At 36.4% G+C, this 17,038-nt stretch overlaps 1 protein-coding gene across 10 annotated transcripts in view; it reads left to right on the top strand.

Moving 5' to 3' along the window:
• The window catches only part of kto (mediator complex subunit kohtalo), a 41,491-nt gene extending 24,933 nt beyond the window's left edge, over window positions 1–16,558 (top strand). For 3 of the 10 annotated variants that reach the window (XM_087349808.1, XM_087349814.1, XM_087349811.1), the window contains 9 exons: window positions 79–321; window positions 3,269–3,463; window positions 4,768–4,791; window positions 7,076–7,295; window positions 8,380–8,536; window positions 8,982–9,091; window positions 9,758–10,044; window positions 11,268–11,441; window positions 12,400–16,558. In XM_087349808.1, coding sequence (XP_087205934.1) covers window positions 79–321; window positions 3,269–3,463; window positions 4,768–4,791; window positions 7,076–7,295; window positions 8,380–8,536; window positions 8,982–9,091; window positions 9,758–10,044; window positions 11,268–11,441; window positions 12,400–12,567 — 1,578 coding nt within the window. In that variant the 3' untranslated portion in view covers window positions 12,568–16,558. Of the gene's footprint in view, window positions 1–78; window positions 322–3,268; window positions 3,479–4,767; window positions 4,792–7,075; window positions 7,296–8,379; window positions 8,537–8,981; window positions 9,092–9,757; window positions 10,045–11,267; window positions 11,442–12,399 lie in introns of all 10 variants that reach the window. The other 7 variants (XM_022082966.2, XM_087349812.1, XM_022082967.2 and 4 more) reach the window with 5 other exon arrangements.
• Window positions 16,559–17,038: the final 480 nt, after the last annotated feature.

Raw genomic sequence — 17,038 nt, 5'->3', positions numbered from 1 at the left:
CACTTTCAATTCAGGTCATAAAGTCCTTATTAATAACAACAATTACAGGTTTTAATTATTACTTGAATATTTTTGTAGGGTTTGCAAGTATTTGAGAAACAGAGAGTAAGTCCTTGGGATCTGTTAGAAGGTCATAAAAATCCAGCTCCTCTGTCATGGTCTTGGTTTGGAGCTGTTCGCATGGAACGTAAGCCTTTATGGTATGAAGACACGCATAGACTTTTAAAATACCATACTCACTCTTTGTTGAAGAGCCCAGCATACTTTTTGGATCCACCACCACTCCCGCCAGAAGAACTTGATCCTCCTCAGGAGAAACCAGTAAGTATTTAGCCTCTTGAGTGGCTAATTTCTTATCAACAAACCAATTTTATCTGCGGTGGGACTGGTATAAATGAAAAGGAGGAAGAAATTTATGTTTATTGCTATGGAAGTAATGTTGTCACATATTTTATTTAGTTGGACTTATTCCATGTTAATTTTTCTGTTATTAAACATATTTTATTTCCTTTGGAAAAAGTAAGCATAATTTTCTATGTGTTTAATATTTATATACTACGGATTATTTTATAATTTTCTAAAATTAATGATACTTAATTGCCATTTCAGTTCATTTTGTGTTGCCAGTTTAAATTGTGGACAGCAGCCGTTGGATACATTGCGTTGGTGGAGTATTACTATGGGTATGATACTTCTGAGGGCATGACACTTAATACACTGTGTAACAAAAATAAGGGGTGATAAGAAAAACATTCTGCATATTTGGCTTTTAAATGCCTGAATTTTACTGATTCTATCTCTTTGTTTTCATACTGTGTGACTTACATTCAATGTGTTAACTGCAGTAGAAAGCAAAATATGACTGGTAATAGTAAAACTGTCACCAGTATGTGCCTTGAAGTCAGTTGGAGGGTGCAGAGGAGATAAAAATCCTACTCCTTCTTGACCTCAGCACTAAATGGGCTTGAGTGGTCAGTGTTATGCCCTGGCTACACTTTACTCCTGAGGAAACCATGCCCAGTACCCACTGGATAGGTGGCTGGATGGGCCCCAGATCTGGTCTGGATGTAAAAGCTAGAAGAAAAATCCTTTGCACCTGCTCCAGTCCATAGTCAGTCACTGTACCGACTGAGGTACACCTGCTCCTATCATATGACTTTAAGAAACATAAAATGGGAAGATTGAGGAAGAAAAATGTTTGTGGAAGTGGAAAAAGACAATTATATAAGCCTTGAATAAATTAAACGCATATTAAAAATTAAATAAAAGAATATGCAGGAGCCGGTATAGCTCAGTCAGTATAGTGAATAGCTACTGGCTGGATGACTGGGGTTCGATCCCCGATGGGGGCAGAGGATTTTTCCTCTAGCCTCTGCATCCAGACTGGCTCTGGGGCCTACCCAGCCTCTTATCCAATGGATACTGGGGTCCTTTCCTGGGGGGTGATGCTGACCACTGACCCCCATCTAGTGTTGAGGTGGACAGCTTTACTTTTTTTACTTAAAAGAATATGCTTGGGTACTCCATAAACCAAATATGTGGTTAATTCTCTTATTCTTTCTTAGGTCAAAACATAATTATAAACACATACACATTGTTATATTTGCCATGTGATGAGTCCTTAATTAACAATATCACCATAATCATTCACCACCAGTCATCATGAGTGTTTATGTGAACATTTCAGACTGCAAATTTAAATTTTGATTGTTTATTGTTATTTCCCAGTACCTCTGAATCTTCACTTAAGTGACAAAGACTTATTAGTTATTTCTTAAACTTGCCTTATTTTATATAGAAATTCCTGCTTTTAAAAGGGAAACTCAAATTTATGTTACTGTAGTAGCATAGTCTAGCAATGAAAGGGGGAGCCATTGGGCTAATGAAATGTTTATTTGTGAAACAATTTGTGATGGTATATTCCAGGTAACTTTTAAATAGAGAACTGAGAGTTGTAGAATTTGAGATATAGCCTGTCCTCTGATGTACTCTAGTGCTCACAGTTTTATGTTTTCACTTCTGTTTTTCCAAGTAAAGAACAAGAAGACAAAGTAGCTAATAAAATCTTTACATTACAGAGTCTGATTAACAAATGGGACCAAATGCTTGATAGCAGTAAGGCATTGCTATACAGTACAACAGATATTTCTTAAATTCAGAGAATGTTCTTTCTAATGAGTAACTGTAATATCTGAAAAGGACTGAAATACGTGATTGTCTCCTAATTTCTAATTATGTATGTTAGTATGGCACCAAGTTTTAAAATATTTATGTGCTTAGGGCAGTAGTTATTCTTTATTGAAATGGTTGTCATTGAGACATTAAATTAATAATTATGGACTATAAATCATTTTCTGTGTTGTTTTGCTAACTCCTTAAGCCTTAGCATTTATAATCTTTCAGTTCATGTATCATTATTTACATGTTTTCTATATTCAGTATATTTCATTGTCCATTAACAGTAGCTATTGTGACCTGGTTTTCCTCAGTTTAGTCCTTCTGTGCTTTCCTGCAGTGGTTCATTGTGGTAATAAGAATTGTAATGTTTTTCCTGTTTATCTGTTTCTGTTGACCTGTATTTAGTCTTATTGCATGCGTGTTGTGTTTAAAACTTTGGTGGTTTAATGAATGTAAGTGAATTAAAATTCAATGTGGAAACAGATGACCCTGACATCCAATTATAGTTACCACTTAGTATTTGAAGGGGGAGAATGTTTTACAGTGGAATGTATAAATTTTGTAACAATGTAATAATACTTTTTGCCCAAAAGAGTTAATAATATTTTGCTTTCTGTCATTATTTACAAGTGAACCCATGCTTAACAATTTTCTTTTGATCTGCATTTCAGAATATGTGGAAAGAGTTTCCATAATCTGGTCATCTTATTATTACTACTGTTACTGTTATTATTGTTATCATATTGAGGGCATATCAACATATGTGCATAATCTGAGATACTTGGTCTGATAACAAGGTATCGGAACGTATGTCATGGCAGGAAGGCATAATGCTGATGCTGCTAAACGCAGAGATACATTTACCTTTAGGTGTATGAATGCTAATAATGCGCATTTGTGAAACCAAATAAGTGCTGTAAATCAACCATGTTCTTGATATGGCCTTCTGGCGTGATGCCCTCAATATCATTCAGTTTCTTATGTTGAAGTATGCTAATGAATGCTTATTTTTTCCTGAAGGAGATAGGGGTTCAGGGTTATATCCGTTGTTTTCCTTTGAGAGTGAACTTTTTCTAACCCTGAAGCGTAGTGTTCATGTGTGTACTGCAACCAGTTAAAGGATGATGGAAAAGCAGACACTCCGAACTCTTCTGACCAGTCTCCAAGAGGCCCTGGGGGAAATAAGAGACCAAAGGCCCAGCGAAGGAGACGTCCAAAAGCTGGTGGACCCAGTGCTCCATCAAATGGGCAGCCTGTAATGCCAGGCATGCCGCAGCAAGTGCAGGTATATATAGAACAGGCATGTACAAATTTCTCAACTCTTACTCTTATCTTTCATTAATTGTGTGTATATATACATGCTTTTAAAGTACAGTTTTGATGCAGTTTATGGTTTTTCTAATTTAATGTATTTGTAAAAATTCACAGATATTATTGGGTGAAGGGTGATCAACATGTGCCTTTGTGCAGCGTTTAGATGCTTTTCACAGCAAGTATTACTTGAACGATAGTCACCCCTTCCATAATTTAGAATTTTTATATATTTTTTTAATCTGTGGATAGCTTTTTTTATTAATACTGACAAATTGCACAAATTTTCAGGACTTCTTAACTTTCCATTGGAATAAGGTTGCTGACGTATGGAATTCACAGTAGTCTTCATTACAAACCCCCCCTCCCCAAAGAAAGTAGTTCACTTTGTCCAGTGTCATTGTTTATGACTTTCCATGTTGTATCTGTGTTATTTTGCCCATCTTGATCTTTGCCCATTTGTTTTTCTTATTCTGTTTCTTTTTCAGTAACTTCATCTTTGATAGTATCACCAGTCACCATCTATACCATTTACCATCATTGTAATTCACTTCAGTCAATTGTAAAACTTCCATCACATCTATATAAAGATGTCACATTTGATTGTCACTTTTCTTCATTCATGTGTGCCATGACTGAGTGTGTATGCGTTATCAGCAAACTTCACTGCATACACCTGTCTCACTTTTGATACATTTTAGTTCTTGCTTGGTAGTGTCGTAGTAACACAAAACAAATCACATGTTTATTCTGTAGTTTAACTGTATCATTATCAGAGCATTATCTGTGTAAGAGGAGCACATGTCTTTTACAATGATTTATTAAAGTTAGTAAAGAAGAGGAAGAATGTATTCTTCTGGTGGTACAATATTTGGGTCAGTATTTGCTTGCTGTAGAAGACTTATAAAATTTTACTACACTTTTGTCATTATCAAAAATTCACATTTAAAACTTAATGACATGTTTCTGTGTATATGGCCTTCTTCAGGTGCTGTCACTTCATTGAATAGTATGCATTGTGTCAGATTGTCACTGTTTCATTAGTGTAGAATATTTAATTAAAACTTTTGCAGTATAAATTGGTAATATGAAATTAACTTATTTGATTTGGATAATTTTTACCTTTCCACATGCTTATTGGTATATCAACATCTCTTCCAAATGTTGTGAAATCTTATTATAACAGACTTCTACTATACATGCTTTTATTAACATTTGATATTTAATTATTGCAAATGAAATTGTTTAAACTTTCTGAAATGTTTGCTATTATTCCAGTGTCTAGGTGCGGCGGACTGTGGTGTATGTATACATAAGAGTCAGGCATGCTCAGTTGCTCTCTTAATGTTACTCTGTATTTAAGCTATGCATGGTTCTGAGACTCAAGGTTCATATTTTCGTCGTCTGTCCGGCATCATCTGTTGTAATTTTTTTGTTTTACCTGAACTGCTCATTAAAGAATTGCTTTGTATATACAATATATTACCAGTGTTAGATTTATGGTAACTGCTGATAATTTGGCGGGATAAATCAAACCATAAATTTTGCAGGTGTTCAGAGAAATTCATCCTAAATATTTTAATCATTTGCTTCACGTCTTATATAGGTTGTATTATTTTTACCTCTTTTTAGCTTAACTGTTGTCAATATTACATGGCATTTAATTTCTTTCCTTGTATGTTGGTGTATTTTTAGTCATTTATATTTTCACATTATTGATTACACAATTTTCTTAAACAAATTATTTATTGTAATTGGGTGTCTTACTGTTATGTATTGAAAGCTGTAGTTATGTTTTGTTTCTTAATTTGAGATTCAAGTTTTGCCTTGTATTTTTATCTACACACCCGTGTCCATAGTTTTATATGTTTTGATAGATTTAACTGTGTTTTATTTGAATAGTTTTTACATTATATCAAATCTAAAAGTTCTTGACGATGGTGATGAGTCATTTGAATAAAAATTTTCTTGGATGTTATCCATCATCTAGTAAATAAAATATAAAATGTAAAACAACATTTCGGAGATGGGGCTCTATCTCCGGAGATAGGGATTAGCTCTATCTAGTGGGCCCAACTGAGTAGGAACCTGAAGACAGAGATAGAGCCCCATCTCCGAAATGTCGTTTTACGTTTTATATTTTATTTACTAGACGATGGATAATATCCAAGAAAATTTTTATTCAAGTTTTTACATTATTGAAAAATGTGACAAAATACTATTTTAGTGTAAGAATACTTGTATTGATTCCAAGTGAATATTTTTCCACTTATTTAATTTCATTGATGTGCACAGTTGGCCATAAGTTGTTGGCAAGTGGTCTATAAGGCATAATAAAATATATTTCATGGGTAAAAAAAAATGAGAGAATGTATTTGTTAAGTTGATGGTTTGTGTGTGTGGAGCATTATTGGATGTGAGGAATGGGTGAGACTTTACCAGAAGCAAGGGGAGAGGGGGGTGTCACATGACACACTTTGGTTGGGTTTCTCAGGTTTAGAGAGGATTTTCTTTTTACAGGTGTGCCACTATGGATGTGTTCGAAAAACAAAAATAACTTTCTCATATGTTTTAAAGTGTTCTGGCATTCTCTGTGGCAGATACAAGTTCGTTCACCATTGAGCTATGTGGTGAATGGTGTGGCATCTATTATTTGAACATTGATATTAGTTTCATGTTAATTTTAATTAAAATGTTTCCATACGAAGCCCCTGCCCTTGTGTTATGCCTTCTATGCCATCTGATCACGACCTTTGGCGATGCTTGTATGACCATTAGAATTGAATACCACTCACCTTTTCTTTCTTTTTTTATATATTTATCAAGTACGGTTGTTTGTAACTGAACAGCATACAGTTTTGCATGTTATAACCCTGCAGAATATTTATTTTGCCTTAGGAACTTTTGTTGCTGTGTTCAGTAATTACAACAGTGAAACCTGTTTACAGTGAAATCCCAGGGAACCTGACATTTCTTCTTTTCAGTCTTTTTTAAAATTTAAAAGTAGGATTTGAAGTTCTCATGGCATTAAGTATGGAGATGGCTATATTTTGGTGTGTAGCACTGTGTAGTCTTGTAGAAGTTTAACAACATTCCAGAGGTTTTTGCTGCCTCTGTCACCAGGGTGATGAGTTCTCAACAGTTACTTTTGAATTGTTAGTGAACGTTTGCCATACTACATGGTGCTACAACCCAGAAGACAGCCATCTTCAGTTCATGTTTGTATTTAATCTAGATTTCATTTTAGACAGGTTTTGCCATGTAGTGGAATACTAGTGGTCTGCGGACTGTGTATTCATATAGAAAATGAATGTTTGTTGATTGGTTATTGTTTCCTGGAAAATAATGTCTTATATGCCTAGAATGGCATGCTGCAAAATATTTAGTTCAGTTTGAATATATATTGATACATATAAAATTAGTTCTTAATCACAAATCATCCATACCCTAATAATGTGTGTTCACTGATTAGAATGTTGATCATTTACAGAGTTGTAAAAATACTTCAGTAATACATTTTAATATCATTGATATCAATCACTTTGAAGTAATTGAAAATTTTTCCTTTGCGGTGAAATGTATGCAGCAACCACCACAACCGCCCGTGCCACATTTGACGTACGCAAACCAGGGAGGGATGTTTCCAACACAGTCTCAGTGGAGCTACAGCCAGCAGCAGCAACAGCAGCAACAACAACAACAGCAGCAACAACAACAACAACAGCAGCAGCAACAACAACAACAACAACAACAACAACAACAACAGCAGCAGCAGGGCTACTATTCATCACAACAGTTACCAGCAGGTTTGTTTTTTTGCAGGCATACTTGTCACTGCATGCCCATTTTACTTCTAGAGTCAAATGCTTGATGTATCCATATGACCAACCAACCACCAACCAAAAGGCTAACTAAGGGCGGAGTCCTGGGCAATCGCAAGACATCGTCCCTTCCCAGATAACAATATTCCTGCGTACGAAACGCATTGCTGGAAATGGTAAACAGAGCCTTAAAATGGAAACGGGAATTTTGCTAACGCTAACGGGGTTCTGTTGGGGTACAAGTTGCATGCACATTAAATATTTTGAAATTGCAATGAGGCAGTTGCTTATTCGACAGACAATTCCATGTTACAAAGGTTTTGAATAAAATAAAGAATCCTGTTAGGGACAAATATCTGCAAAAGGGTAACATTGTTAATTTTCTGCTGAACAACTACATTAGTGCATATATCGTATTTTAAAGCGAACAGCTTGAAGCTTTAGTAAACAGCACTATTTTTTCTCAATAACATTGTGTTAAGTAGCTAGAATTATTGTGTTTTCTGTTTATCTCATGTAAAGTGTGACTTCTAGCAGAGTTCTGGAAACTTTCAGTTTTAAGTAGTAAATATTGTAATAATCTGTGTCACACAGCATGTTGAGATTAACACTACATGACAGGCTAAAATGTACTGATACTTTCTTCATAAAATGCTGCAAAAATCAATTAGGGGAATGGGGAGCAAGCTATTTGTTGGGAAACTTGCGTCTCAAGAAGCCATATTTCACTGATCATGTTCAGCAAGCATTTGCTAATTGAAGTGAGTGATAATCCATTCACAAACAATATATCTTTGCTGTAAAGCGAATGGGATAATTTCTTATATCCGTTATGGAACCTCATACTGTTTAGAAGGACTTTGTAAATGTGTTAAGAATAATTAAAATGTAATATTAAAATTGTTCCCTTTGTGTTCATATTAAATCTATGAGTGGTCCTCTCTCTCCCCACCCCCCCATGCATAAGCCTCCACTAATTTTTTGTCACAAGGTAGCATAAGTTACCATACTGCAAACATTGAAATTTGTAACATATTAATGGTGATTCTATATGTTTATTCTTTACCAGTAGGTGGTCCACGGTTTGAGCGTCCTCTGAACCAGTCAAATCCCAAACAGGCTCTGTCACAGATGCTGCGGATGAGGTTGCCATCAAACCAGTACTTAGGAACACAGCAGCCGCCTCCAGGATTTCCACAGAGTATACAGCGGCAGCAATTCATAAGGTACTCTGTTTCTGAGAGGGATGAAATGACCTCTGCTGTTTATAAGGGGGTGTATACACAGTTGCCAAACTCATATCATCATCACCGTCACCACCATCACTACCATGACAGCCTCAAATCTCAGATAGGTCTCTTATATTTTCTATTTGCATACAGATGATGGAATAATTGTGACCTCACACATGTGAACTGAATGTGAATCAAATTATTGTTAAAAATCTATGTTATTCATTCTAATTTTTATGATGTGTTTACTCATTCTTGGAACAAGAAATTTGCTGTATTGTCATAACAGCAATTTTCTTGGCTTGTGTAATTGCATGTTTGTAGGAATACTAATGAAGAAGCAAATGTTTCATAAAGCTGTCAGGTTAAAATCACTGAATACTAGTTGAAAAAACTTAGAAATGTTAGAACTGATGTTTGAATCTGTGTGGTTTGCCAGACAGCAGTTACGAGCACAGCACGGCGCACCAGGCATGCAGCCACCTCCTCAGCAAGGAATATTCCCTCAGCAGCAGGGTGGTCCCACCATGTATACAGGCATGCAACAAGGTTTGAGACATCATATTTTCTATTAAAAATACTTATCTTAGGAGTCATAGTGCTATATTAAGTCTGCAGGTGGACACTTGTTTTAAATCTATTACAGTTGAAGTTTATGAATATTTATTTATATCTATTTATAGTTTATTTAACACTTTTCAGTATCTCAGACTATGTAGCATTGAATGAGAGGATAATAGTGAATAATGAATTGGAAAGGATTTGGAAGGAAGTGGTCATGGTATAATTTCTACCTACTGGATACTGGGATACTCGGATACTGGGAACGACCCGCTCTTCAAGTGTCTGAGCACTGCGGGTCCCAACTTCTCGTTGGCTTGATCTATGGACATTCGGTAGGACTCCTTGGACGAGGGATCGGCCCATCGCAAGGCCTCTACCTGTACACAGGACAGGACAACACAGAAAAACATGGACAAACATCCATGGCTTGAGTGGGATTCGAACCCACGGTCCCAGCGACCAAGCGGCCCGCGCGGCCAATTTCTACCTAACCTAATTTACCCTGCTGATACTAAAGAACATTAATTATATGAACCTGGAAGTATTTAATAATACATTCTGTGTCTGGTTTTCATTATTGTTTCCAAGATCATAAGATTAAGATATAATTGTATGCGGTTTGCAGTAGTGAGGTGTCTGCATGTTGTGTAGGGATGAACCAGAACTATGCTGGATATGGAGGACAACCTGGGTCACAGATGGTGTCACAGCAGCAGTTGATGGGACATGCTGGACAGGGCATGATGGGAGGGTTCCCAGGACAGCAAGGTGGAGGGTTTGTGTCTCAGCAGCAGGCCCCAGGTATGATGGGCTCTGGTGGACCCATTCCTCCCCAGCAGCCTAGGGGAGCAGGAGAATATATGGGCCCTCAAGGTGGCATGACAGCCCAGCAGAGAGCCATGGCAGTGCAGCAGGGTGCAAGACCTCCATACTTACAGGTTTGTATAACAATGTCAATCTATTGTTTGTGTAAAACAAGTGTGAACATTTTGAAGTTTTTGTGGGATGGGACCCAAACTGCTTGTTGCCTAAGTTTGTTCAGTTAGCCGTAAGTTTTAAATTTTGAATTCCAGGCTCTTACAGTTTTTATATTTGAAACTTTTAAAATCTTAAAAATGTATGAGAAATTAGTAAAATTCAGACAATGTTAAAAAAAGTCAAAATTTGTTTTGAAATTGTTAAAATTTCAAAAAATTTAAATTTTGCAAATGTTTTGAAATTTTCAGAAAATTGTTAAATAGTTTTCAAAACTTTTGAAAATAAAATAACAAAAAATTTAAATTTTAAAAGTATTTGGAAATCTTGAACATTTTGAAAATGTCGAAGACTAGGTTAGGTTAGTTTAGGTTGGGTTGGGTTTGGTTGATTAGGCTAGATAAATTAATTAATTTAGTTAATTTTAGTTTGGTTTAGTGGAATTATTTAAATGCAAATTTGATCTTATTCCTAATGCTTAATGGTTAATTCACATTATAGGCATGTACATTAAAGTGTGGTCTTAAATTTGAAGCTACATTTAAGATGTACTTTGAATTTAAGGTGTTGTGTTTAATCTTTGTTTGACTGATGTTCTCTTCTGCCTCTGCTTATCGGGATAAATTTACACCAAAGATAATGTCATCATGATGGAAGTAGATCAGTGTGTGAAAATGCTATGTAGATTAAAATTATCTGAATTTACCGAAATGAATTTGAGACACATCAGTAAAGTTAGCATTGTGGTAACCTGTAAAAAAATCGTACTGTCCCATCAGATAGTTATGGGACCATGTTAAAACTGGTTGTAGACTACATTTAGTGCAGAAATCAAACTTCTCCATTCATAATTTATCTTGTATTGTAGGCTCCATGAGCCGGTGTAGCTCAGTCTGTATAGTGACTGGCTACAGACTGGATGACTGGAGTTCGATCCCTGACGGGGGCAGAGGATTTTTCCTCTAGTCTCTTCGTCCAGACCGGCACTGAGGACCACCCAGCCTCACATCCAGTGGGTACCCGGGTCCTTTCCTGGGGGTAAAGCGCGGCCGGGGCGTGACGCTGGCCACACCTCCATTTAGTACTGAGGTTAAGAATGAGTAGGAGCTGTACCTCCTCTCACCCCCAAGCACCTGCAGAGCATAAAGTCAGACAGACTTATTTTTTTAAAATTTATTTATTGTAGGCTCCAAATGTAACAATGACTACAATGGGTGGTCCCATGGGTCAACAGGGTCAAGGTCAGCCACAGGCAGCACCTCCATATGGCCGTGCAGGGGGAGGAGGACCTGGTGGGACTCAAGTACCCCAACCTCCACATGCTACACAGCAACAACAACAAAATCAGCAGTTCCAGCAGGTTTGTTGAGTACATGGTCCAATCATGTGTTTTTGGTTGTGTGTAAAGTACAGTGAAACCTCGATGCATCGTTTTTGACAAGGGAGTGAAATAAAAACGATGAATATGGGAAAACGACAGTTGCGGGAAAGCATTAAAAATGAGAAGAAATTATAAAGGAAGTAGGTTTACTATATAACATACTTTTCAGAGGTTAGTAAAGTAAGATTTCTGGTCTACGTACGAGATCTTAGATTTAATGAATATCGATATACGATAGATGATTACAGAAAATTGTTTGAAGATGTCTGTCTTCTGGGTTGTTGCGCCTTGTTGTCTGGTAGAAGTTTATCGACGTTTCAGAGGTCCTTGCTACCTCCATCATGAGGGCAATGAAGTTACTCATCACCCTGATGATGGCAGCAGCAAGGACCTCTGAAACGTCGGTGAACGTCTACAAGACTACACGACACAACAACCCAGAAGGCAGCCATCTTCAGACTCACTGCTGTGAAAACGTCAAATCCTACAGAAAATTGTTTCAGTAACATTATGCAGCAGCAGCATCTCCATGGACCAAGTGATAATCATGTACGTTAAGTATAACGCTAAATCAGCTCTGGATGTAATGCAATAATTCAAAAACATCATCTGGCTAACAGTTGGCTTTAATCATTACGAGACTGAGAGATGTGTATTTTACTGATTGTTTTGAACAACAGAAGGCCTAGAACTTATGAAACTCAGATATTTTACAAGGAGCTTGAAAATAGTTCACCAACTTTGACTAATGCTTACAGATTTAATAACTATCCTCACAATGTGTAAAAATTGGTATATTTTATTTTAAGCCCCCCTGTTAAATGAGTGTACATTGCAAGCCAGCCAATACTGGATTAGGAAAGAACCATAAGAACCGCAGTCAGCAGTTTATTTCTGACATATGCAGTTGAAATTAAGCATGACCCACCACTTGCAGCAGCGAATGAGGCAGCAGATGATGGCGCAACAACAACAGTCAAACCAGCAAGCACCAGCTCTGGTGGCGCATCTACAGCGACAACTGTCTCAGCAGCAACAGCAGTCTGGTGGCAACCAGCAAAACCAGCAACACAACCCATACTCCCACCAGCCTCCACCATATTGAATTAACTTCTCATACATTTTAGGGACAACATTTCTTAGTCATGCATGTCCCTGAGGTATGTATTCTTGATCAGTTCACTTATGGGTAATATCAGTTCTTTATGTGGGAAAGAAGGTATAAGTGAAGGTAAGGAGTGGCTGTCTGTTTGTTTTAAACTTGTATGAGCAAAGTAACTTCTGTGGAGCATTGAGTTGTGTGCAGTGACATTGCCTTGAACACCTGGTCACAGGTAATTGAAATATTTTTAATTACAGACCTCTTAAGTACTCTTTTCACTTATTCGGATGTTTTACTTCTATAATTTACATCATGATATTGCATCTTTGATGTATTTAATTTATCATATTCCATTTCTTATTTTTATTTCATGTCTAAAGAATTAAAATTATTACATCTGAAAGGTTTTTTGACTGATCATTGAATAAGTGATAAATATAGTATTATTTAGATGGGGGTGGGACTAGATACCTCAAGATACCAGCTTCTTGTATATTTCAAGAAATGTTCTCATTTTGTACTTACTAGTCAAAGTGGCTGACTTACATACAAAATTGTTTTATACCATTATTGCTACACAAGGTTTTATTCTCTAAGCTATCTAACAGATCGTTTTCAAATGTACCAGAAAAGACTAATGGATCTTTAAGTTTTAAACTGCATTGGATATAATGTGATTTGGATTGGACTAAAAAGAACTTGTGGGAACAACAGTTTTACAGTTCTACAAATATGTTAATGTTGTAGGTACTTTGATATAAAATAACAACAGTTATTAAATATTCTGAGTATTATTGGCAGCCATCTTAATTCACTGGAAGAAATGACTAGCAACAGCTACCTGATGTCATTTCGTGTTTGTTTCTTTATTGTGTCAGTGCTGTGCTAATGTACATGTTTGAAATTAAGTCACAAATTTACCATGTGCGAAGACTTCTGTACCTCGTATACACACTGCATCAGTATGGGTACGGCAGCACTGCATGTATTTCGCTTGGAGGTTGTAGAGTAGTGAGCCACTTGGCGGGAACGCGATTGTAACCAACAACAGAAACCTTATGTAGACGGCCGCACTGACCCGCCTGCCTCGAAGCTCTCCGCTACCCGCCCCGCTAGCAGAACGAACCTGTCGGTTAAAATCGCTCACTACCTAGCGGGATACAACCAAAATCAGTAGTGTGTAGCCTTGAGTAATTTATCTTGAGTGCAACTACGACAGTGGAAGACGTTTTGATCAGCGCTGTGTTTCGTAGAAGGCCACTGTGGGATCCAAACGATGATTTACATAAACATACTGCGTTGTTGAGGAGAGAGTGGGAAGAAGTTGCTAAAGAAACAGGAAACTATGTGTCACAGTTACAACAAATCGTTCTTCAGGAGAAATTTGGTTTTTTCTTGTGTGATTGTCCATCAGTTTCTCCAAGAGACGATCAAATGTGGCTGTTGACATCCGTACGTACTCAAAAAATTAGTCATTAAATTTCCGTGCATCTCTATATAGATTATTAAACTCTCCTAATGAATTCGGGCGCCCATCACAAATCAGAAGATAACGTCATCAAGCTTCAAAGCTGTGTTTTCCAGCAATGAAAGTTTCTTGGATAGCTTCAAGAGAGCCATCCTTCCTGCTTACGCGCACTGCACCTAGCACGCTGCCGACGAGGAGGTGCAGTGCGGACAGTCTCCCGCATCCCGCAACCTGCTATGCATTCAGCTACCCTCGAACCTCCAAGAAAAACGTGTGCAGTGCAGCCATACCCTGTCTTCAGAATTCAGAAGGCCAGTTGTAATTTAACAGTATTTTAAATTAAGGATTTACGTAAGTTTTCACTGGTGTGTTATGTGTTATATTTTTCTGATAAAATATCTTCAACATTTTTAAACACATTGTGTCAGACTAGATGTTTCCCATGTTACTTATATAAATGGCGTGTCTTTACTTTTGAGTGCTATAAAGAAGTTATTCTCATGTCTGAGAAAGGTTTATAGGATTAACGTAAAACCTGATTCAGCACGCTTAATCACCCACTGTCCAAATTTAAAAGTTAGGATTGATTTTTGTAAAAAAAAAGTCTGAATGCTGGTTCCTTGTACTTGATTCTGTCTCTGGTACATGATTTTGAAGTACGTTTGGAGGGGAGGACCATTTGTTCTGTTTTATTTTGTCTTGTCTTTTAAAATGTTATTAAACACTTTTTGTGTTATCCTTTGTTAAAGTTGGTAGGTGAAGTGTTTATCATGTTTGATGGAACATGTGAGTAAATATAAAATATTTGTATTTACTTTTGTGTCTGACTTACAATTTAGAAGATAAGATTCTCTTGCGCATACATAGCTTGGTATCTTGGCTGTGACTGAAGTTGGTCTTTGAACTGCCTGGAACACACTAGTGGAAAGAAACTTTTTTGTCCTGTGTTCTTTTTTATCCAGCTTACCATTTAGAAGATGGTCCACAGTTTCAATCCTTGGCCCATTTTGAGAATTGCTTACTAATTTGGGTAGTAGCTAGTAGATGTTTGTATGTATATTGATTTTTGTATCATAATTCTGTCTGGAAGTGCCTTGAAATGGTAGACAGACAGCTGGACAGACACAGACACTTGTGATTTATTGTATATATACATCTCTCACATTTGGTAATTTGGTAAAACTTTTGATTGAATTATTTTATGAGCCCTGATTATAACAGTTGGAAGAACTATGCCATGTCAATAGATTCTCTTTTTCTTATAACACAGGATGACAAAAACTCATAAGTACAATTTCTGAATGCCTGTATCATGTATTAGATCAGGGGTCGTCAACCTGGTCCCTACCGCCCACTAGTGGACGATTCAAGCTTTCATGGTGGGCGGTGGGGGTTTTTGTCTGTTGTTACAAATTTTGTTCTTCCTCCATATATCGAATACATTGCTAACAACTTCGCGAGTTTGACTTTTTAAAATATGCTTTTGCAATTTACTTTTGAATTCCATCTCTAAACTTTGGATATAGATAATAATTCACCGGACACTTCTCGAAGTATACTCGTGAACGAGGGAGCAGCGAATGAGCTCCGTAGCCAAAGGCACGAGTTTAATGCGTATAACCACCGGCCATCACTCGGTCTTCGAGCTGTACCGCTTTCATGGTGGTGGGCAGTACGTGCGGCACCGGTGGGCGGTAAGGAAATTTTACTATTAACAAAGATACAAAAGTGGGTGGTAGGTATAAAAAGGTTTGACGACCCCTGTATTAGATTCACATCAGTTTTTCTTTTGCCTGTGCTGCAAAATAATATAACAAAGACATGCGTTCAGCTGTTCACTACTTTCAGAATTGTTGCAGGGATGTAAAGAGTAGACAATAATTTAATCGTACATGGCAACAGTAAGTTTTATGTAAATAACAACAAATTAATAACTTGTATGGTAATGTAACCTTCGTACAATGTAAGATGATAAAGGAAGGGTTTGTTATAAGACCATTAACCAACACTATTTCCAAAATATTCAAGGTCATTGCCACTTTTAGTTGTGTGTACAGTTGAAATGTGTTCTTGAGTATGCGCATATGGGAGTGAAATTAATTCTATTCATGTGTGCCTCATTTGCAGGCTATAGTACACACTGTATTTAAATTCTTAATTACCACACATTTTTTTTGGAAAATTTTGTCCTAAAATTAGAGTTTTATTATTAAATGGTGAATTTTGGAATTGATGAATTTACTGCAAATTTATGATAGTGTCCCTTTTTCAGTGATGTCAGTGGTGCTATTTTTGCCCAATGAATGTAAATTCTTTTTGCAAGAAACAGCACAATGATATTAATACATATTCTTATGCTGAATGCATAACTTTAAAGGCAAATCATAATTTAATACCCACTAAATTAATTATGTTCAGATGTTGAAAATATAGGCAGTTATATGCTGAAACATTTATACATATGTAATGTGTAGAGCTAATTATGTACAGAACAATGAAATTATAAGGTACAGTTAATGTTTTAAATTTCGTCATAAATTGTGCATGCTATCTTTTATTAGCAATTAGTATAGACAATATAACATAGTACTTTGTGCCCTTCAGATATAAAACAGCAGGTAAAGATGATGACATAATGAATTTCTGAAACATATTTCTTGTTGATATTGTCTGGGGACACTTTCTTGACCATGAATTATTTTGAATTTGATGCTGGATGTACTGTGTTTACTGTCAGATTATAATGTCTCGTGAGAAAAATTGTAATTCTCAAATATAGATCAGTAAACATGATTTATCATCAAAAAATTTATACTTTTAATAACTTATAAATGTCTGAAATTGACATTTGTATTTCTCGGTTAGTCCCTCTGTATTCTTCAATCAGCTGTGGAAAAGAAAAGTAACGACCTACTTTCCTTCATTATTACCACAAAATTCATGATTGTAACTTTAGATTAATAACATTATGTTTTCAAAACATGAACTACAGAGTTAAATTACATT

The sequence above is a fragment of the Zootermopsis nevadensis genome, unplaced genomic scaffold (genome assembly GCF_977971745.1).
Source record: "Zootermopsis nevadensis isolate Lab colony 2312 unplaced genomic scaffold, Znev_1.0 Znev_ptg000016l, whole genome shotgun sequence".
NCBI classification, from domain to species: domain Eukaryota; kingdom Metazoa; phylum Arthropoda; class Insecta; order Blattodea; family Termopsidae; genus Zootermopsis; species Zootermopsis nevadensis.
The sequence above is the reverse complement of the archived record's forward strand: the minus strand, read 5'-3'. Positions and strand labels throughout refer to the sequence as shown.